The following is a 24,795-nucleotide window of genomic DNA, read 5'->3' as shown; positions in this document are numbered from 1 at the left end:
ATGTGTGCAACGTTAGGAGCATACTCACCATTCACTTCTTCAATATACCAGCAAACTTGTTTCTTACTGCAGTCAGATTCAAAGGACCAGGTGACCACACTGAATGAGGCCATATTAGTTTTCACCTCACTTTTATTGAGCAATTCATTCCACCTGCAGCTGAGTTACAACTCTTTCAAATTAAATGGAATAATCCACATATCTTCACTGTGGCATTGTAATAAACTTTTCCACCTTTTTATACCTAGCAAACTTCCACTCAGCCATCTAATAATTTCCCCTTAAAAAGTGCTTGCTTATAGAGTCCATGGGTGCTTCTAGGAATTCTCTGACTATCCTATGATCATTGTGTTGTCCCAGTTGAATCTGTGATCCCGGTCATCTGTGTGTATGGCTACTAGGGATAGCTGGTTGTGACCTTTAGTGGCTAGTTGGTGTTCGCAAATGTGGATTGCTAGTTGTCTGCACGTTTGCCCTGTATAGTGTTTCATGTAGTCTTTACGTGGAATCTTGGAAGTTACGTCAGTCTGGCACATGATGAGTATAGGGTCTTTTGTCCTCGTGAGTCATTGTCTGAACGTGGCTATTTATTCTTGCGCTCTCATGAATCCAGTGGTCGGAGAAGTCTGGCCATCAGTTCTGAGAAGGTCTTTAATATAAGATAGCGTGGCTGGTGAGTTAGGTCATGGCATATCCTCGTCAAATTGTTTGTCTGTTAGGCAGAGGAGGATGCAATTGTGAGGATATCCATACTTGGCAAAGACCCTGAACAGGTGTTCTTCTTCTTTCCTTCGTAGATCAGGAGTGCTGCACGGTGTTGTAGCCCTTTTGAACTGGGTCCTAATGCAGCTTCTTTTGTATGTGTTTGGGTGGTTGCTGTTGTAATTCAGGACCTGGTCAGTGTGTGTGGCTTGCCTGTACACTTCTGTGGTGCAATCATTGTTGTGTGTTCTTTGTACCATCACATCCAGGAATGAGAGTTGACTGTTGGTTTCCTCCTCTCTCGTAAATCTGATTCCTGAGAGCATGGTGTTGATGATCCGATGGGTTTTGATATTTGTTATCTTAATGAGAACAGAAGTGTCATCCATGTATCTGAACCAGAGTTTGGGCTAGATTTGGGGTAAGGCTGTTATTTCCAATCTTTATATCACTGCTTGTCCTGTGAGCCCAGGGATGGGCGAGTCCAAAGGTGTTCCACTGATCTGTTCATATATTTGGTTGCTGAATGAGAAGTGTGTCGTTAGGCACAGGGGTCTAGTAGTTTGAGCATGCTGTCCTCATCGATAGGTTTCCCCGTTGTGTTCTCTGTTCTGCCTGTCCAGGAGGTTGGCTATTGTCTCTCTGGCTAGAGTTTTGCCAATTGAGGTCAACAGTGCCATTACATTAAATGAGACCATTGCTTCATACTTGTCTATGTTGATGTTTTTGATGTTGTCTAAGAATTCCTGTGACGATTGTAGAGAGTTTTCTGATCTGCTGATAAGATGTTTTTGTTTTTGTTGGAGTTCTTTTGCCAGTTTATGTGGTGGCATTCCGGCAGTGTCACAATGGGGCAAAGTGGTATGTCTGGTTTTTGTACTTTGGGTAATCCATAAAATCTTGACGTGTTATTGCTTTCTGGTTTCGTCCTTTATAGATCAATCCTGGTTATTAGTCCCTTTTTTTGAAGGTTACATAGGGTGTTATTTATCCTACTGGTTTGCTGTGTCATGGCATCAAACTCCCTCTGTAGGTAAGTGTCGGTATCTGCAAGTAGTTTCTCTGCTTTCTGAATATATTCGATCCTGTCCACGATAACAGTCATTCTACCCTTGTCCGCTGGTACTCTGATTATGTAGAAATGAACACCAACCAGCCACTAAATACCAGGACCAGCTGTCCCTAGTAGCCATACACACAGATGACAGGGACCACAAATTCGGCTGGGAGAACACAACGATCATAGGACAAGCTAAATATAGGACAGCCAAAGGATTCCTAGAAGCATCGCACTCATTCATGGACTCTATCAACGAGCACATTGACCTAGACCCAAAATACTGGCCACTACAATGAACAACAAGAACCGGCAACTGGAAGCAGTAGGAACGGAACCAAATAAATTCCAGAAGACACAATACAGCAGCGCTTCACAGGAGGCTCCAAAGCACTGAAGATGTCACCTAGACAGGGGAGGAAACATCTGTAAATCAACTTCCCAGCTCGGCGAACATACCCACAATCATGACATTATTGTCATTGTCAGTATGATCTCTAGGATTTGTTTTGATCAATTGAAAAGTAAATATCCATTCAGAAAAGTAATGTGTTTATAAATCTCTTATCAATCCTATCTGGTTTCCCATATATATGACACAATCAACATCCATAAAGACAAAGGATTCACAGTTCACAGCTGAATTTATCAATTTCTTTTAAAGAAAATCCTGCCTTAAGCTGAGTACTGTCCTCACAGTTCTGACAAAAATGAACATCTTCCTTTTAAAGAAAAGTAACTGATATAATTGGGTTGCAATAATGTCAACTGTTACCCAAATGTAAAACTGCATTAAGCCATTATTGTTTGGAGAATCTGGAAACATGTTAAGCTCTATGATTTCATTAATTAAACACTTTAATGTATGGTATGTTTCCCTACCTCGGCTGGGTTGATTTGAAGTCTACTAAAACAGTCTTAACATCTTCAACTGCATTTCCATCTGATGGGGTGTCAGGTGTTGTCACGACAACCACCTCCTCCACATGAACACTGACATCAGGAGTAGCCATAGCTGCAGTAAACTCTAAGAAAGTTGATCACAGAAGTTTGTCCAGCTAAAAAGAAAGCATAAATTCAACAAATTACTACGTTTACGAAAAACTACATTACGAACATAATTTGAAGTAACTAATCAAAGAAAAGACTAATGTTTATGTTTCACTGTCAAATGATTCTTCAGCCTCAGGCTTTGCAAGATACTCATGAGCCATAATTTATTTAACTAGTTATTTTAACTAGTTAATCGGTAGCCATGCGATGGGGCACAAACTATAACTTGCAAAGATCTAAGCAGCAGCAGACAATTGACAACTTGAAGATTTTCAACATGCGTCAATGCTGCTGATTCTCTGATGTTTCTACTTTAGGAGAGCAGGGCTAACAGAGAAATTGTATGTGGGAAAATTTGATGATTGATCCACAGAAGTTTGCCTTGTCTTTCATTCATCCTCATACTGAGGGTTGGCCACACTATGTACAGTCATTCTTCACTCGGTTTTATTCTCTGCTGCCCTCACTTCCTGTTCCATGAGACCAGTTCACATTTTGACATTGTTCATTGTTCATATTGCCTTCAATCATCCTTGTGCATATTTCCAAATGCTTGAGATTTACCAAGGAAGAAACATTGTAACTGTTGGAACAGTTGAGGAAGACCTAAACTGGAGTTGGTGAATCGGTGGCAGTCAAAATTCAATATGGAGCAGTATAAAGGTTATGCATTTTGGCAGGATGATGATGAACAGAAAATAGTAATAAAGGGTACAATCTGAAGGGCATGCAGGAATACAGGGATGAATATGTGCATAACTTATTAAAAATGGTGGGCTAGGTTGTGAACTGTGATCACAACATATACAGTATCGTAGATTTATTAATAGATTATTAATATTAATATTTTAATAGATAGTTTGCCTGTAGGAAGGGAAAGAAGCCAATGACTGCAAAGGGGAAGGGGAAAGAGGCTGCTAAGGGAAGCCTGTTACCAAAGTAACCCAGTTAACTGGGAATGACAAAAACTTTAAAGTTACAGGTAATGTGTTCCTTCCAAATTAACATGCTTTTTACAAAGTATATGTCTTGTATTTGTTGATAACTTATGGCCGGTGTCTTCTGCAAATTTAAATTCTGTAGTGTCCAGGAACGTTACGTTTTCCTTGTGCACTGTAGTTGTAAGGATCATGGTGGACTGATAATTGTGGAGAATATTGACCAATTCTAGTTCTAAGAGTTCAAATACCCCATATATCAACACAAACATTGAGGGCAATGTTACTACGTAACTGCATCTCACCCAATAAAGGGTTAGTAAGAATAAAAAGATAGCCCCGAAAATAAAACATAGCCCATAAAATCAAAAATATAGCCCTTTAGAATTCTCAAAAGGAGTTGTTGAAACAAAAAATATTTTGACCCGGAGAGAGCAGATAGGCATGGAGGTCAATGCCAGACGCAAAGCCCGAGAAGCTGGATGCAGTACCACGAGAAGTTTAACAAAATGAAGAATGGCCAAGGTCAGTGAATAGATCTTTAAATTACATGTGTATACCAAGGCATAATTAACCTCAGATACCATTCAATTCATGACACTTCCGTCATTCGACGACCAACGTCTCACTAGTCTTGGGATTTTTCCTGAAATTTAGAATACTATCAAACAACCTAGTCAAGCAACAGGCTGATCAGAAACCATTGACTAGAAACTCATCTGGACTTGCCTTATAAATACAGTGGCCACAAAACCTGGTCAGAGGCTAGGAATACTGTGGCAGGCAACTCACCTCCTGAGTCCCCAAAGCCAGTACTCCACCTGCAAGGCACAAGTCAGGAGTGTGATGGAGTATTCCCACTTGACTGAGTGGATGCAACTCCAATAACACTCAAGCAGCTTGATGCCATCCAGAACAAAGCAACCCGTTTAAGTGGCATCACATCCACAAGCATGCATTCCCTCCACCACCAACACTCAGTAGCAGCTATGTATACTACAAGATGCACTGCAGAAATTCTCCAAAGATTCTTTGACAGCACCTTCCACACCCATAATCACTTCTATCTGGAAGGACAAGAGCAGCAGGTACATAGGAACACCATCACTTGCAACTTCTCTTCCAAGCCGCTCACAATTCCGACTTTGAAACACATCGCCGTTTGTTCACTTTCGCTGGATCAAAATCCTGGAATTCCCTCCCTAATGGCATTGTGGGTAGAGCACATGGGCTGCAGTAGTTCAATAATGTAGCCCACCACCATCTTCTCAAGGACAACTAGGGATAGGCAATAAACACCGGCTAAACAGTGATCCGCTCATTCCACGAGTGAGTAAAGTCATACTCATGAAATCACACCTTACACACAATATTTCTGATACCACTATCATGATTCCTGGCTATGTCCTGTCTCAGCAACAGGACAGAACAACCGGAGGCCAGCACAGTGGTACAGAGTAAATAGCAAGCTGCCCTCAGCATCCTCAACATTGTGTTCAAACCCCATGACGTCAGGTCATCACAGGGGCATCAGATCAAACAATGGCAAGGAAACTTTATGCTGTTAACCATTTCGTCAGCTGATGTATCAGCCCTCCACCACTTTGAGCATCACTTGGATAAAAGAACATGGCTGTTAGAGGAATGTGTGGAAGATGATGACAGAACCAACAAGGGGGAAAAAACCTGCTCTACCTCATCCTCACCAATCTGCCTGTACATGACATTATTTGTAGGAGTGATCAAAGTAGAGTCCTGATGGAGATATCTCCATGTTGAGGATACCATCTATCATTGTGCAAGACACTACAACCTTGCAAAATGGAATAGATCTTGGACAGATTATCAACTGCACAAACAATATATCAGATCTGCAATCTTGCCATATCCAATTGTTACTTAATGCAGGATGATCTATATGGACTTCATATAAGGTGTTCAACAAGGTTCCTCATTTCTCATGCTAGACTGGTTAGCAAGGAACAATCACACGGAATAAAGGGGAATCTAGCTGTCTGGCTATATAAACTAGCTTGAAGGTAGAAGATAGATGGTGGTGATGGAGGGTTGCTTTTTAGACTGGAGGCCACTGTGACCAGCAGTGTGTCACAAGGATCAGTGCTAGGTCCACTGTTTTTCGTCATTTATATAAATGATTTGGATGTGAAAATAGGAGGAATGGTTAGCAAGTTTACAGATGACACCAAAACTGGAGATGTAGTGGACAGTAAGGACGATTACCTCAAAGTACAACAGGATCTTCATCAGATGGGCCAATGGGCTGAGGAGTGTCAAATGGAGTTTAATTTAGATAAATGTGAGGTCCTGCATTTTGGAAAGGCAAATCAGTTCAGGACTAATGGTAAGGTCCTGGGGAATGCTGTTGAACAAACAGACCTTGGAGTGTTGGTTCATAGTCCTTGAAAATTGAGTCACAGGTAGAAAGGATGGTGAAAAAGGCATTTGGTATGCTTGCCTTTATTAGTCGCTGCAATATGTACAGCAGTTAGGAGGTCATGTTGAGGTTGTATAGGACATTGGTTAGGTGACTATTGGAATACTGCATGCAGTTCTGCTCTCCCTGCCATGGAAAGGAAGTTGTGAAACTTGCAAGGGTTCAGAAAAGATTTATAAGGATATTGCCAGGTTTGGAGTGTTTGAGCTAAAGGGAGAGGCTGAATAGACTGGGACATTTTCCCTGGAGTGTTAGAGGCGTAGGGGTAACCTTATCGAAGTTTATAAATCATAAGGGGCATGAGTAGTGTAAATAGACAACGTTGTTTCCCCAGAGTGGGAGAATCCAAAACTAGAGGGCACAGGTTTAAGGTAAGAAGGGAAAAATATAAAAAGGGACCTAAGGGCAACATTTTCATTCAGATGGTGGTTAATGTTTGGAATGAACTGTCAGAGGAAGTGGTGGAGGCTGGTACAATTACAACATTTAAAAGTCACCTCGATAGCTATAGGAACAGGAAGGTTTTCGAGAGATATGGGACAAATGCTGGCAAATGGGACTAGATTTATTTCAAATATCTAGTTGGCATGGACATGTAGGACCAAAAGGTCTGTTTCTGTGCTGTATATCTCTCTGACTCTATGACTAAGAGGCTCCACAAATATCCCTAACCTCAATAATGACTGAGTCTAACACATCAGTACAAACATACAGCTGAAGTAAACACAACAGTCTTCAGTCAGAAGTGCCAGGTGGATGATCTGTCTCAGCCACTCCAGGAGGTCCACAGCTTCAAAGATGCTAATCTTCAACTCAATTGATTCATTCTATATGATACCACAAAAGTTATTGACCTCACAATATTTTTGCAATAGTATTTGAAGATCCATTATTCCAAACTTGACGCAATTTCCAAATTAGCCAAGCAATTTCAGTACAGCTGCAACATTGGCATCTCCTAACCACCTGGAAAATTGCCCAGCTATGTCCAGTACACTGAAATCAGGACAAATCCAATCCAGCCAATTACTATTCTATCAGCCTACATCTGATTGCTAGTAAAATGATGGAAAGATGTCAATAATACTATCAAGCCGGACTTGCTGGCAATAAATTGCTCACTAACACACTATTTGGGTTCTAGCAGGGACACTTAACTCCTGACCTATTACAGCCTCGGTTAAAATAAGGACAAAATACTTTAACTACAGAAAAGACAGGAAGTTGGCTAACGTGGTGCCACTGTTTAAGAAATGCAAGAGCAAGCCAGGGAACTATAGACCCGTGTGCCTGACATCAGTGATGGGCAAGTTGTTGGAAGGAATCCTGAGGGACAGGATGTACATGTATTTGGAAAGGCAAGGACTGATCAGGGATAGTCAAAATGGCTTTGTTCGTGAGAAACATGTCTCAGAAACTTGATTGTGCTCTTTGAAGTAACAAAGAGGATTGATGAGGGCAGAGCGGTAGATGTGATCTATATGGACTTCAGTAAGGCAGTCGACAAGGTTCCGCATGGGAGACTGGTTAGCAAGGTTAGATCTCATGGAACACAGAGGGAGCTAGCCATTTGGATTCAGAACTGGCTCAAAAGGTAGAAGGTGGTGGTGGAAGGTTGTTTTTCAGACTGGAGGCCTGTGACCAGTGGAGTGCCATATGGATCGGTGCTGGGTCCACTACTTTTCATCATTTATATAAATGATTTGAATTGGAGTATAAGAGGTATAGTTAGCATAGTTTGCTGATGACACCAAAATTGGAGATGTAGTGGACAGCAAAGAAGGTTACCGCAGATTACAACAGGATCTTGATCAGATGGACCAATGGGCTGAGAAGTGGCAGATGGAATTTAATTCAGATAAATGTGAAGTGCTGCATTTTGGGACAGCAAATCTTAGCAGGACTTAGACACTTGATGGTAAGGTCCTAGGGAGTGTTGCTGAACAAAGAAACCTTGGAGTGCAGGTTCATAGCTCCTTGAAAGTGGAGCCACAGGGAGATAGGATAGTGAAGAAGGATAATTAAGAAGGTGCTTGGTATGCTTTCCTTTATTGGTCAGAGTATTGAGTAACAGAGTTGGGAAGTCATGTTGTGGCTGTACAGGACAGTGATTAGGCCACTGTTGGAATATTGCGTGCAATTCTGGTCTCCTTCCTGTTGGAAAGATGTTGTGAGACTTGAAAGGGTTCAGAAAAGATTTACAAGGATATTGCCAGGGTTGGAGGATTTGAGTTATAGAGAGAGGTTTTCCCTGGAATGTCGGAGGCTGAGGTTTATAAAATCATGAGGTGCATGGATAGGATAAATAGACAAAATCTTTTCCCTGGGGTGGTGAGAAGGCATAGGTTAGGGTGAGAGCGGAAAGATATAAAAGAGACCTAAGGGGCAACTCTTTCACGCAGAGGGTGGTACGTATTTGGAACAGGCTGCCAGAGGAAATGGTGGAGGCTAGTACATTTGCAACATTTAAAAAGCATCTGGATGGGTATATGAATAGGAAGGGTTTGGAGGGATATGGGCCGGGTGCTGGCAGGTGGGACTACATTGGGTTGGGATGTCTGGTCGGCACGGACAAGTTAGACCGAAGATCTGTTTCCGTGCTGTACATCTCTATGACTTTATAAATCTAGGTAACTTCCCATAGACAAGCAAGGCCACACTTGATTGAGTGTGGCATTAAGGAAACCAAGCAAATCTAAAGCCAATGAGAATTACAGGAAAGCTGTCTCCTGGTTGGTGTCCAAACCTAGTATAAATGAATATAGTTGAGTTAATTTGAGACCAGTCATCGCATCTCAACCCCTCCACAGCCCTGCTGCCTCGATCTATTAATATGCATTGTGGTCAGGCCAACAGCAGACCAACGGAGAGGTCCTCTGATTTGCCCCAGCCTTCTCTGTAATGGATGCCCAAATGTAACCAAAAAGACAACAGAAGACTACTGAAATAATTGAAAAGGGGTTGCATCTTCCCACAATCTATATACATGTGGTCTATGGACTCCACAGCATCACAGAAAAGACGGCTGACCTGAAAGTAGTGTACCACCTTGAGCTACAATTACATAGCATCATTGCTTGCAGATCCTTAATGGAAAGCAGGAGAACTTCTATTCAGTGATCCCTCGAATGGCATCCATCACTGCCTGGCAGAAGAACACCAAGACATGGTGGAAGATGAAGGTGAAGTGAATTGTGTACAGGAATCCCCTCCATGCCAATGAAAAGGCACTATGGGAATTTTCATCAGATGGTTAACGGTGAGGCATAAATCCCTGAGGGAGGTTCTGGAACACAGGCCAGTGTAGAATACCATCCGAGCAAGGTACACTCAGACAGGAGTCCAGTACAAACCTGAACCTCCTCCAACCCATGAGTACTGCAGGGGCTAAGCACCATTAGTTTTAAGCTTTGGATACTTTTGTTGTGAGCTGGATATACCAGTTGCTACAGTAAATTTCAGCCCACTCCTCTACCCCCAGTACATCACCCAGGCAGCCACAGCTCTCCATCTGTCAGCCACTCAGATCTTGATAGTTGGGGTGTAGATTCCTGAGGAGTAACTTTCTAATGATGGTCACTATTCCTGATGGGAGAAAGCTACAATGCATGTTCCAGACATTGATCACAACTTGATAAATGACAGGCAGTGCCTTTTGGAAGCCCTGTAGAATTTCCCAAGCTAGAAACAGAAACCATATGTCATAATTCAGGTCATGCACATAGTGAATGAAAAATGTAATCAGAGCATACCAGCTGTCCAAAGATGTGATTAGATAGATTGGCTGGGGTAAAGTGCCCTGTAGCAGCCAGGGTTGTACAGATTAGGTGTATTACCATAGTTAATGCAGGGTTACAGGAATAGCGTGAGGTTTTGGGCATAGGTGGGATGCTCCTTGCAGAGTCAGTGCAGACTCTATGCGCTGAATGGCCTCTTTCCACACTGCAGGGATTCTTTGATTCCGTGATCTGGGAGCAGGCTCAATGTAAAGGTATCACTGCAGGATCTGAAAGCAGAGATCGCTAATTGGGAAAGAAGCTAGTTCATTTTAAAAATTTTTAAGCACTGGCCAAACATCCAACTCCTTTTCTTTTAAAATAAGCTAAATTAAAATCAAAACCTTCCCACTAAAAGTGTTGTAACACTTAACCAAAGCCAAAAAGAATGAAATTCAGGGAAATTACAAAACGTTGTGGCAACAGAAACGTATGCAACCCTGCCTCCATGATGCCACCTAGCCTGAAAAGCTTGAAGTCTATCAGTGAACACAAGTTGCTCCTTCTCCAAGGACACCCAGTTGGAACACAGCAAGGGAATGAAGCAGATAGTTGGGAACTATGACTTTGGCTATGACCCATTGTTTGCTTCAGGGCTATTGAAACACTGCCATGAAGAGAAGAACACAGCTGTTTTTTTTTTATTTTAATTAAACACCACCAATTAAATGAAACACCCAATTCACAAATTACTCAACAGTATAAAATAGAACTTAGAACAGTACAGCACAGTATAGGACCTCTAGCCCTCATTGTTGTGCCAACCTCTTACCCTACTCTAAAGTCAGACCATCTTACATATCCTTCATTGTATTATCTTCCATGCCCCAATGTATTTGACTCCACTACCACTGCCAGCAGTGCATTCCACGCACCCAACACTCTGTGTAAAGAACCTGCCGATGACATCTCCCCTAAACCTTCCTCCAACCCCCTTAAAATTATGCCCCCTCGATGGACATTTCCGTAATGGGAAAAATCTCTGGGTATCCACTCTATCTATGCCTCTCAACATCTTGTACACCTCTATGCCCCAAAAGGTCTAGGTCCCTCAACCTTTTTTCATAAGACATGCCCTCCAGTCCAGGCAGCATCCTGGCAAATCTCCTCTGCACCCTATCCAAAGCTTCCACATCTTTCCTATAATGAAGTGACCAGAACCGAACACAATATTCCAAGTATGGTTCAACCAGCGCTGTATACAGCTGTAGCATAACCTTGCAGCTCTTAAAATCAATCCCCCTGCAAATGAAAGCCAACACACCATACGCCTTCTTAACAATCCTAACAGCTTGGGTGGCAACTTTGAGGGACCTGTGTGCATGGACCTCAAGATCCCTCTGTTCCTCTACACTGCCAAGAATCCTGCCTTTAAAATTGTATTCTGCATTCAAATTCGACCTTCCAAAGTGAATGACTGCACACTTTTCCAGGTTGAACTCTCTCTGCCACTTCTCAGCCCACTTTGCATCCTATCAATCTCCTGTTGCAACCTACAACGGCCCTCCACACTATCTACCAACTTATGTGTCATCAGCAAACTTAGTACCAACCTTCCACTTCCTCATCCAAGTAATTTATAAAAATCACAAAGAGCAAAGGTCTCAGAACCGATTCCTGCAGAACACCACTGGTCGCCGAGCTCCAAGATGAATACATTCCATCTACCACCACCCTCTATCTTCTATAGACCAGCCAATTCTGTATCCAGACAGCCAGATTTCCCTGTATCCCATGCCTCCTTACTTACTGAATGAGCCTCCCATGGGGAACCTTGTCAAATGCCTTGGTGAAATCCATGTACCCTACATCCACTGCTCTACCTTCATCAACATGTTTTGTCACATTCTCAAAGGATAACGTTTGTGAGATGTGATCTGCACCTCACAAAGTCATGCTAACTATCTTCAATCAAACTATGGTTTTCCAAGTAATCATAAATCCTGTCTCTCAGAATCCTCTCCAATATTTTGCCTTCTCCAGGCACAAGACTGACTGGTTTGTAATCCCCAGGATTATCCCTATTCCCTTTCTTGAACAGGGGAATACTATTTGCCACCCTCCAATCATTGGACAGTGAGGCTACAAAGATCATAGCCAAAGGCTCAGCAATCTCTTCCGTCACTTCCTGTAGTTACCTAGGGTATATCCCACCTGGCCCAGGGAATTTGTCTATCCTTACGTTTTTCAAATTTTTCAGCATATCCTCCTTCCTAACATCAACCTGTTCTGGCACTTCAGTCTGTTTCACACTGTCCTTAGAAACGTGACCACTGAAGCAAAGTATTCATTAAAGGACCTCCTGAACCTCCTCCAACTCCAGGCACAAGTTCCCACCACTATCCCTGAGCAGCTGTACTCTCATTCTGGGTATCCTCTTGTTCTTCACATAAGTATAGAGTAACAGCTATTAAAAATAAAAAAAAGGTAGAAAACAAAGGAGGGGTGAAATTAAAATGCAGTTGGTAGGGAAATAATGCACCCAAGCGCCTGTAGTATCCACAGTTCTATAGAAACTGCTCTGAGTCAACTCCGGAGCTATCTGCTTGACTTGAAAGGGACTTTTATTTCTAACATGGATAACAATCTTAAGGTCAGCAGTGGGGATATTCACTGATGATTGCACAGTGTTCAGCCCTAGTTGCAACTCCTAAGATACTGAAGCATTCCCTGTTCAACTATATTAAGGAATTGTCAATATCTAGGCTTGGACAGAAAAACAGCAATAAACATTCCTGCCACACAAGATCAATTCCCAGCAAGACAGAATTGAACCATTGGTCCTTGACATTTAATGGCATCACCACTGAAATCTCCTCCTGTCAATATTTTCTAAGTTACCATTGACCAGAACTGGCCCAGCCATCTAAATATTGCGGCTACAAGAGAGATCAGAGGCTAGGAAGTCTGTGGTGAGTAACTCACCCCCTTACTCCCCAAATGCTTTGCATCATTTGCAAGTCACAAGTCAGGAGTGTGAAGGAATACTCTCCAATCGCCAGGGATGAGTGCAGATTCAATAGCACTCAAGCAGACTGAAACCATTCGGAAGATATCAGCCTAATCATTTAGTATGCCGTTCATAAATATTCACTCCCTCCCATCACTGCCGTACATTCACAGTATTGTGGACCACCTAAAAGATGCACTACAAAAATTCAAAGCTCCTGAGAAAGCATATTTCAAACCCACAATCACTGTGACCTAGAAGGTCAAGAGCTGAAATTGTAGAGGAACACCTTCACCTGCAAGTTTCCCAGCAAGCCAATCATCATCCTGATTTGGAACAATGTCGTATTCCTTCTCTATCACTGAGTCAAAATCCTGGAAGTTCCCCACCCTCCACCAGCATTATGGGCGTACCTTCAACAAATAAACTGCAATGGTTCAAGAATGCAGAAATCTTCTCAAATGCAATGAGGGCTGGTCAATATATCTTGGTCTATCTAGCCAGAGAAGCCACAACCTTAATGATTTTAAAAATGATTAAATCTGAAGGTGTTGCCTTCTAGCCTGTGACTCTAGCCTACCCTTCAATCACTTTGCTGTACTAAATAACTGCAGAAAAGTAATAAAACCAAATGAACAACGGGCATCAATTCAGGTATCAGAACCAACGAGCTGTACCCTGTCAACCCTGCAAACCTACTTTGCTAATGTCCTGGGATTTGTATCAAAATTGAGACAACCGTTCCACAGACTAGTCACGCGGTAGCCTGCCAGAATCATGCTCACAACTATGTTCTTCACAATTCTGGAGTATGTCTTTTCTACAAAATGAACAGAACCATTTTGGTACCATATCAAATGCAGGGAGTTGGTTACCTAAGAGCTCTCAACATTGATCCTAGACTCAGCAGTCTCATAGCATCAGGCCAAAAATTGACAAGGAAACACCTTCCGATGATTATTGCCTCCTGTCCTCCCTCAACTGATAAATCAGTATTTCGCCATGTTGAACGTCAATTGGAAGAGGTGCTGAAGGTGACAAGAGGTACAGAATATACTATAGCTGTGGGATTTCAATCTCACATCAACAATGGTTTGTAGCACTACTGCTGACAAACCTGACAAAAACTGAAAAGGAATAATTGCAAGACCAAGCCTGTATCTGGTTGTCGGAAGAACCTACATTACCTTGCACTTACTCATCAGCATGTCATAGATGCATCCAAACACAATAGTATCAGTAGAACTGAACACCAACCAAATAGTTCTGTGGAGATACAGTCCTGTCTTCAGAGATATTGTCCATTTGCTGGATGGCAGTACCACCACGCTAAGTGAGATTCATACGGAATTAATTGAGCAGCTTAAAACTGGGCATCAAATGAGATGTCGCGAACATGAACAGTGAAACTGCTTCACTACAATCAATCACCTGTAGTCCTTGACAACTTAACTCAACCATTACTATCAAGCCAGGGGCTCAACCCTGGTTCTAGGAGTAATGCAAGAAGGCATGTCAGAGTCAGCACCAGACTTACCTAAAACTGAGATGTCAAATACACTACAATATAGGATTGCATACCAAATAGATGTAGCATGCAATAGTTCAAACTAAGCAATCACAAAATCAATGGATCAAATCTAAGCTCTGCAGTCCTGCCACAACCAGTCATGAATAGTGGTGAGCAATAAACCAGTGGTGGTAGCTCCACAAACAAACAATCTATCCTCAAAGCCAAGGCAGCCCAGCACAGCATGCCAACTACTAGGTTGCAGATTTGCAATGACCTTCAGCCAAGAGAACTAAGTAGATGATCCAGTTTGGAATGCTCCAGAGAACCCTACCATCACAAATTCAGTATTCAGCCCACAGCCAAGTAGGTTAGCATGAGATTTAGTAATTGCAGTACAAACTCTATAGCTACTATCCTCAGTGCAGCTGCATAGTATAAACAAAAATTGTTCCATATATATAGTTTAGAAATTAGTTATTTTTATTGGCTTATCTTCTGAAACAACTGGTGATTGTTTTTTTCTGAAACAGAGAAAATCTGCCCAGAGATCAATTTGCTAACAAATAGGAATCCTGAATTACACGCCCAGAACTGAAAATAATCCATTGTGGAACTTTCTAACATAACTAGTTGTGAAAAGCTACTCAAATGCTGTCCTGCATTTATATTTTGAATTTGAGTTGAACCAGTAAATTTGAGAAATAACTTCAGCCACCCTATGCACAATGTTGGAAATAAGAAACCATTTCTTTTAAAGTATCAAACATAATTGTGTTATGCAAAGTTTTAATTTTTTCAGTTCACACCCAACTCCACAGAGCTCACTCTGTGGAATTATTACTGAGATTGGGCTACATTTATAATTATCAGTGGAAAAAGTGTATTCTATTTTTCAGTGTTTCATTTATCATATTTAAAAGCAATTCTATTTACTTTGACAGCTCCTCAATATTGACTTACTTTTGGCAATATGATATTGGCAAGCATTCCAACATACATATGTGCCTTCAGATTCAGAAACCACTGCAAATACAGTTACTGAAAAGTGTAATTTTCCCAAATGCAACACTACGGTTGCCACATGTCTGTGCTAAGTTTACTAATGCCAAATCTGCAGATGTGCAAATTCACAGTTGTGAATGTGTAACAGGAGTATAAACCAAATACTATTCAGTCCACAATGCTGCCCTACACATTTGAGATTGGTCTAATGAAAACGTCCTCTTAGAGGAAAATTTGAAGTAAAACTACATTAATGAACAGAGCAAAAAAGTGTAGGTGTGCCATAGCCATACAACCACAGGCACAAATATGGTTCAAGGCTTCTCATTTAAAAAAAAATCAGTATCTTTTCCCAGGAGGCCGGGATTCAAGTCCCATTTGCTCCAGAGTTGAGTAATAACATCTCTGAACAGAATGATTAGAAAATATCTGCCTGTTCCCAACAAAAGGCAATGGACTTCGGATAACTTTTTGATTTAACTTAATTTATTATAGATAGGTGTACATAAATATAATGGAAAGCTTTGCTTGTGAACAGTACAGGCAGATCATAGCAAGGATATACAGATCATAGGATGCTTAGTCAAGGAAGGTATACAGGTTACACAGCAGAGGAGGTGCATGAAGCAAGATCAACATTAACAAAATCAACATTATTTGAAGTTAGGCAGTCTACTCATCTGTCTAATAATGGCAGGGAAGAAGCTGTTCTTGAACGTGTTGGTGCATGTGTTCAAGTTTTTGTATCTTCTTCCTGACGGATGAGGGTGTAGGAGAGCATTACCAGGGTGGGTGGGGTCTTTGATGTAGGCAGCCTTTCCACTGCAACGAGAAGTGTAAATGGAGTCTATGGAGGGGAGGGTGGCTTCCATGATGTCTGAGTTGTAGACACCACCTTCTGTAGCTTCTTACAATGCTGGGCAGAGCAGTTACCGTACCGGGCCTTTATGCACTCAGATAATATGCTTTCTATGGTGCATCAATAAAAATTGGTGAGGGTCTTTATGGACATGCTGAATTTCATAAGCTGCCTGAGGATGAAGAGGCTTTGTTGTGCCTTCACATCCACGTGGGGCATCCAGGACAGATTGGTGGTTCATCAGTGCGAGGAACTTGATGCTCTCAACCTCCGCTCCGTTGATGTGGATGGGTCATGTTCTCCTCTTTTCTTCTTGAAAGAAATGATCAGTTCTTTCATTCTGTTGACATTGAGAGGTTGTTATCATTGCACCACGACTTCAAGCCTCTATCTCCTTTTGGTATTCTAATATTTGTTTGATATCTGTCCTACCACCGTGGTGTCCTCAGTAAACTTGCAGATGGCACTCACTTAGAATTTGGCTATACAGTGTGGGTGTACAGGGAGTACAGTAGGGGGCTGAGAACTCCAGTGTTGAGGGCTCCAGTGTTGAGGGTTATCACGGAGGAGGCATAGCTGTTTATCTTCACTGATTGTGGTCTGTGGGTCAGGAAGCGAAGGATCCAGTTGCAAAAGGTGGAACCCAGACATAAGTGTCGGAGTTTTGACACCAGCAAATATCAATGCACTAAGGGTCCTCAAGGTCTCTTCAGTTGCCTTAAAAATATTGACGTCATGAATATCAACAAAAAGTTCAACTTCCTTGGCCTTCTCTGTCCAACATTTGTTCTTCATGTCGCAGATTCCTTTCTCAGCTTTTGATGTCAAGTGGGTGAGCTGCTTTTCCTTGGTCGTAGAGTCACACAGCACAGTAACAGACCCTTCGGTCCAACCAGTCCATGCTGAATATAATCCCAAATTAAACTAGCCCTGCCTGCTCCTGGCCCATATCCCTCCAAACTTCTCATATTCATGAACTTATCCAATGCCTTTTAAAATGTTGTTATTGTACCCACATCCACCACTTCCTCGGGAAGTTAAAAATCACACAACACAGATTATTATCCAACAGGTTTACTTGAAAGTACAAACTTTCAGAGAGCTCCACCTTTGTCAGGTAGATAATGGGGCAGGATCATAGGACACAGAATTTATAGTAAAAGATCAAAGTGTCATACAACTGATGCAACATATTGAACGTACCTCGATTGCTTAGAATCACTTAGAATGGAGATGCAGGTTTCGAGCGATTAAAAGTAAATCACAGAACTTCTTTTAAGTCACAGGCCAGAGGTAACTTAGGGTTGGATTTAAAAAAAGCTGGCATCTCAGTCCAGACAATGCATTAAAGGTGCAAGGTTAGAGTCTGCCCCAACCTTGAATCAGACTGGTTCTATTTCCAAAGTAGGAATTTTAAAAAGTATTACACGGACTGATTGCTGACAGATAGTGTGCTTTTTGAATAAAATAGAATGTAGCTGCAAATAGAAATTCACCCCATACACTTATGTGTGTTTGAGTGTAGGTGCGTGCGTTTGGGGGTGGGGGGGTGAGGAAAGAAAGAGAGAGAGAGCGCGCGCGGGAGAGAGTGTGACTGTGTGTGCGCATGCGCGCGTGTGTGCATGCATACTCTTGCGCTTGATAGAGTTGTAACCTATGATCCTGCCCCATTGCCACCTGACAGAGGAACAGCGCTCTAAAAGCTTGTACTTTCAAATAAACCTTGTGGACTATAACCTTGGTGTTGTGTCATTTTTAACTTTGTCCATCCCAGACCAACACCGGCACCTCCAAATTATTCCTCAGAAAGTTAATTCCACATGCAAACCATCCCCTGGTGTAAAAAATTTGCCCTTCCATCTTTTTTTTAAAATCTCCATCCTCTCGCCTTAAAAATATGCCCCCAATTCTTGAATTCCCTCATTCTCGGGAAAAGGCAATGATTATTAACTCTATCTATACCTCTCATTATTTCATAAACTTCTGTCAGGTCACTTCTCAATCTCCTACCCTCCAGAGAAAGAAGTCCCAATCTATCCAGCTTTTCTTTATAACTCAAACCTTCCATACCGGGCAACAACCTGGTTAATCTCTTCTGAACCCTCTCCAGCTTAATGATATCCTTCTTATAACCGGATGACTAGAAATGGACACAGTATTCCAGAAGAGGCCTCACTAATGTCCTGTACAACCTCAACATGCCTTCCCAACTCCTATATTCAAAGGACTGAACAATAAAGGCAAGTGTGCTAAATGTCTTATTAGCCACCCTGTCCAAATGCGATGCAAACTTCAAAGAATTATGCATCTGCATCCCTAGGTCCCTCTGTTCTACAATACTATCCAAAACCCTACCATTGGTACAAAAACTAAGTCATACAATACCTTTCACTTACCCAGACTGAACTCATCTGCCAATTTTCAGCCCAATGATCCATTTGATCAAGATCCCTTGGAAACTTACTAACCATGCCCCTATATTCTCATCCAAATCAGATAGATGTACAGCACGGAAACAGACCCTTTGCCGACCAGATAGCCCAACACAATCTAGTCCCACCTGCCAGCACCTGCCCATATCCCTCCAAAACCTTCCTATTCATATACCCATTCAGATGCCTTTTAAATGTTGCAATTGTACTCCATCACTTCCTCTGGCAGCTCATTCCATACACGTACCACCCTCTGCATGAAAAGGTTGCCCCTATAGGTCTCTTTTATATCTTTCTCCTCTCACCCTAAACCTATGCCCCCGAGTTCTGGATCCCCCACCCCCACCCCCGTCCGCTCCGGGGAAATGACTGTCTATTTATCCTATCCATGACCCTCAATTTTGTAAACCTCTATGAGGTCACCCCTCAGCCTCCGACGTTCCAGGGAAAACAGTCCCAGTTTATTCAACATCTCCCTATAGTTCAAATCCTCCAACCCTGGCAACATCCTCGCAAATCTTTTCTGAACCCTTTCAAGTTTTACAACATCTTTCTGATAGGAAGGAGACCAGAATTGCACGCAATATTCCAACAGTGGTCTAACCAATGCCCTGTACAGCCGCAACATGGCCTCCCAACTCCTGTACTCAATACTCTGACAATACTCAAAGCTTTGACAAAGGGTCAGTTAGACTCGAAATGTCAGCTCTTTTCTCTCCTTACAGATGCTGCTAGACCTCATGGACATTGCTTGGTGGTGTAACCAACCATAACTGCCCTTTTCAATCATTTTGCTGAAATTTGGATCATCATGTTATTTACAGAACAGGACAGAAACCTCAAAGTTTTTCTGTGCCTGTCATGGCTGCTGATTGTTTTTGGCTGTCTTCTTGAGTATCAATACTGAACGAACAAGTCAATGGGTTCCTACTCCTGATAATCAGACAGTCCATTAAGAGGCAGTGCTTTAGTCTTGAATGCTGCAAACATTTTATGTCAAAAATGTGATGTTACAGATCATAGCATGAATTTTACAATTGTGGCAGCTGATGTGTACATGCAGTAACCTGAAAAATTCTAATATGTGCTTCCCACCACCCTCTGGTCTGTTACAATCTGAGCAGAATTTCATAATGCGAGAGGCTTGGCTGATATTGGCCAACTTGCCTTCCTCCAACTGGGACTTTTAAATGGATAGTTGACTACTTAAGAACCACGTCAGTTCTGGCCTCAATTTTCAGACCAACAGGACCTGCAAGAAACCCAGAATACAACCTGCAAAGACATGATGGAGATGAAGAGAAGCAGAGGGATCATGAGGAAAACCACCAGCAACTGCCTCCTTCCAACATTAAGTGCCCTACCACAAGACCTGTGCCCTATGGATACTCCATTCAACCCTCTCCATCAACAGCCACACTTTGACAACCAGTCAGGGACACCTATCCACAAGCTTCACTTCCCATCCCATGGATTGGCTATCGGCTCTCTGGAGCAGGTATGATGTCCAAGTGAAGAGAGGAAATCTCACTCTCCAACCAATTAACATGGTGGCTCTTAAATGGCCACACAGAGCTTTTCCTACTTTCCCTGTTGGCTCTGGAAAACTGTACCAAAATATCCTGATCTACAAGATTGTGTTCAATATACTTGGTAAAGAGGTGCACATCATTTGACTTGGACTTTCCAAGTTCAAGCTTTCCAATTCTGTTTGGCCACAAGCATTGTATTCACTGTGAAGTACTGATCTTTGACCATGATGACAGCTGTGCAGAGATGTATTTCAGCTGCAATGGAAGGTTTGTTTCACTATGTTCTTGAGAGTCAAAAGCAGGTGCAGAAGTGATGTGGATGGCAGACTGCCCTTGAACATAAGGTTAAGTATCATGACCTGCTCATGAATCTGAACTGAGAATCATGCAGTCTCCTAATGAGACTCTTCTCAAAGTCACAGGTAGTATCAACACCTCCTGGAAAGAGCACTTTACAGATCTACTCAATTAGAACTCCATGGTGGACATGCACCCACTGGTGAACTTCTAACAACATACATTCAAAAGTGAACTACACAATGAACCAGCTCACAAAAGTGATAAATGCTGTCCAGTGGATGTAATACATCAAAGTTTCCAGTCCTGATAAAGAGAAAAGTATTGAGAGACAGAGACATACTGACTCTCAGACATATGTACTCGATTTCTGAAGGTCTGGCAGAATATGGAATTTCCACATGACCTTGTGATATGATGACCACAATCTTCAAGAAAGCAGATAAAATGAGCTATAGAAATTTCAGGGGCATGGCATTGTTATCAACTGTTGGCAAAGTCCTGGCTAGGTTACTTCACAAGTACCTCTCAATTGTACAGGAGGTCCTTCCACAGTGCCAGTATGGTTTTAGACCTATTAGAGGAACAACATAGACTTCATAGCACTCTAAAGATAAGTGCAGACAGCAGCTCATTGCTTTGCACATGGATTTTTTTTTATCTCACAAAAGCCTTCAACTCGGGAAATGAACAGCCCTAATCATTGGTATTGGGGCGATATCGATGTCTAGCCAGGTTCATAAATATTATCTGTCTCCAAAATGACCACATACAACTAACAATTCTCTACAAATTTTCTACCACTAACCAATATTAGCAAAGAACATAGGTGCGTCATTGCACCAACACTATTTTCAATACTTCTTGCATCTTAGTACTGGCTGCATCGCCCTCCATGCAATAATATGTGGTATGTGTTAAACACTTCAAATTCCAGATCAGCTAAAGGCCATAATTATGACAATAACTATATCCTGAAAGAACTGCAACATGAGATGACAATGTACAACAAATACAACAGAAGATTCATGTATTCTCTGAACCCTACAAAAGCATGATATTTACCTTAAATACCTGGAAGATCAAAGTCCTTCAACAACTCACTCTGAATGTATCAAATCCAATGCCTTCAACTGAGATTCCTGATGAAGCATTGGAAAAAGGTCTCACTTCACACATCTTGATAGCCACCTGTCCCAAAAATTTGTATTGAAGAAGTGGCATACCACCAAATGCAATGTGCAAGCTCAACATATAATAAATTATATACTTGAGTGTGAGAGTTATATCAAATCAGGTATCACAGACAGTGGATTGCTGTGGTTTTGAAGCTTGAACGACTCATTGACACCATATGAAACCCAACTTACAAATCACATGGGAGATCAAAAGAACAAATATAACGTGTCCTCCTAATGACAGATATTCAAGAAAACCAGCAGCTGAGGGTAGCAAGAACACCAGAGTAAGGACTCACAAATAGTGTTGAAAGAGTAAAAAGGTGCTATAATTCTTCTCCTGGTTCATCAGCAGACCCAGACCCAAAAGCTAATCAGAAATCACCACATTCTTTAACAAAGCTACCTATTACCCAAATTCTGATATTCCCAAGGACCCACAATCTTCAGCCTCGTCTCCCACACAATGTCTTTCACAGCCCTCCACGCGGTCTCTATTTCTCCAACCCTTGTAATCTCTCCCTCCTTTGACTCTATGCCCACAACTTGTACCATACAGCTTCCCCTGAACAGCCTCAGAATGTCTGGGAAATGAAATAACAATTTAAATAAAGGTACTGACATTAAATTCTGGTTGTCAGCACTGTTATATTTCCGAGTGGGTCTGACATTCGTCCACCATAAATATTAGATATTACTGACATGTAGGGACAGATATCTCATCACAACCAGGACCTGAACTTGCAAACATGTGATCTGTTCAGCTGACTATCATATCAGATGGAGTATTTACTCTTTAAATTATATGAGCAGCAATAAAGAATTGGTAGCAGGAATATTGTACAATTAAATAACCACTTTTTATAAACCTAAAGTGACAACACAGCAACATCCATAATTTTTCATGCAATTATGTCTTGCTAGATTAAATGCCCAATAACACCCAGAGCACCTTGACTCTTAACATCAAGCTCAGTTTCCTCCAGCATATAAGAGGTTTGATAATGTTTGAGCATAGAAGGTCAATCATGTGCCTGTGGAACCTGGATATATGTTCATGTTGTCAGTGACTATTGTGGTGCAAATTTCAGTCGCATTTGGCTGGTTATGCTAACATTTTACATTTTGAGCAGACTATCCTCCTTTGTAAGATTAGCATTGTAACCTAAATACAATTGTGCAATTTACTTTTTGCAAATGTATTCATCTTCTGACTGCTATCTCACAAAGTCATGTTCTCCAGCGGGAAGTGAAAGCTTCCCAACTTAAATTAGCGTTGTTCTCTAAATTTGCTGTGGAAATAAATATGGAATTAACTATTTACAGCTGTGAAAAAGGGCATATTTGTTGAAGTTATCCATTATAAACCATCCATTATAAAAGTTTGACTTTCTAGCAGCGAAATGTAATATGTCCCAAAGATTTTATGCTTACTGATAGATTGCTGCTGAAAATGAACAAGAGCATTCTGAACACACTGGAATGAAATATTCTTAGGTAGTTTTGTGGTGTTTGGGTAAAGTATGGAATACATAATTCAACAGGCTTCCCCAAGTAAATCAGCAATGGATCGAACCAGCATTCGCTTGGCAGTTTCGTATTAGATTAATGAACCAGAAAGAAGGCTCTGGGAACAAAGACATTTGAAAAAAGTTTTTGAAATAATAATGGCATAGAGAAATTGGTAGCATTGTAAAATTAACATAATATTCTCCGACTCACTGACTCATTGGCATGCAGCCAATGATCACGCTTACACTCAAGTACTCATTAACTACTGAAGCAAAGATCTAAGCACCTAGATTTTTTTATGCTTCTTAGTTGCAATGTTTTTCTACATGACTGGAGCAACGTGTAAAATTTTCATCAGCCAGTTATTGCAACCACAATATGCATAAGCTGGCCTGAATATGGACACTTTTTTTAATGTACTGTATTGCATCATTACTGTTACAGCAGAAATGGTATCTGCTTAACAATGCAAAAACATTTTAACTGTTAAACGCTCATCACTTTACTTTAATTTTGAAAAATTGTAAACCCAAACTCAAAATCTTGCATTCTAAACAAGAATGGGCACACCTCCTTCCAACCTCTAAGAAACAAATTACCTGACCAACTTTATTATTAAATGACTGTTTGACAGAATTCCCACTTAGAAGTGCCACCTAAAAACACTGCCAAACTCAAATCCAACTAGCATAAGGTTGCTCTATCAAATGAGAGCAGAGTTCAAACTTTGGAATTATTTTTATAATTAAAGTTTCGTGAAGAAGTTAAGGCTTTCACCTCATCAGGTGTTGTGCTAAATATTAAGTAGAATTAATAAAGAAAAGTTGAAGTTTTTTTTAAATTATGGATCGTATGCTTAAAAAAAGACACTGATCTCAAACCAAGGTAGGAATCACACAACACCAGGTTATAGTCCAAGAAGTTTATTTGGAAGCACTAGCTTTCAGAGCACTGCTCTTTCATCAGGTAGTTGTGGAGTATAAGATCATGACATAAAATTTATAGCAAAGGTTTTGCTACAAAATTCTGTGTCTTATGATCTTATACTCCACAGCCACCTGATGAAGGAGCAGCACTCAAAAAGCTAGTGCTTCCAAATAAACCTGTTGGACTATAACCTGTGATTTTTAACTTTGTACACTGCAGTCCAACACCAGCATCTCCAAATCATGTAGCTCAAACCAGTCAGCTGTCAATCCAAATTTCATTCAAGCTGTCCCCTCCTTCCTCTCCAAATGATTAGTCCCAAATGTTTCACATGCACTCTCAGTTGGAATTTGAATACAAAAACGTACTGGTGACATGGTGTATATACTTAATCATTTACACACTTTAATAGAAAAGGCTAATTAAAGCTTTTCCATTTAACCTCAATAAATCGGTTCAATATTTTCCACGCATTGGGGAGGACGGAAATATATATCATACAGACAAAGTTCCATACAAAATTAGTGGTATTTAAAAATATCAGCCATTACTAAAAATATAAAGATATGGTAAGTCAACACCATCTCAGCTTCTGTGCTCCTTAGGTAATCT

The 24,795-nt window shown here is 41.2% G+C and overlaps 1 protein-coding gene across 1 annotated transcript in view; it reads right to left on the bottom strand.

Annotated features, from left to right (window-relative positions):
* The window catches only part of gmeb2 (glucocorticoid modulatory element binding protein 2), a 63,961-nt gene that overhangs the window by 38,373 nt on the left and 793 nt on the right, over positions 1–24,795 (bottom strand). The window contains exon 2 of the mRNA XM_043710332.2: positions 2,642–2,817. Within this exon, the coding sequence (XP_043566267.1) occupies positions 2,642–2,772 (131 nt within the window). The 5' untranslated portion in view covers positions 2,773–2,817. The remainder of the gene's footprint in view (positions 1–2,641; positions 2,818–24,795) is intronic.

This window comes from Chiloscyllium plagiosum, unplaced genomic scaffold (assembly GCF_037043375.1).
Source record: "Chiloscyllium plagiosum isolate Xiang-an unplaced genomic scaffold, Cpla_swu_hap1 HiC_scaffold_15, whole genome shotgun sequence".
NCBI lineage: Eukaryota > Metazoa > Chordata > Chondrichthyes > Orectolobiformes > Hemiscylliidae > Chiloscyllium > Chiloscyllium plagiosum.
Note: the sequence above shows the minus strand (reverse complement) of the source record. Positions and strands in the feature narration are given on the sequence as shown.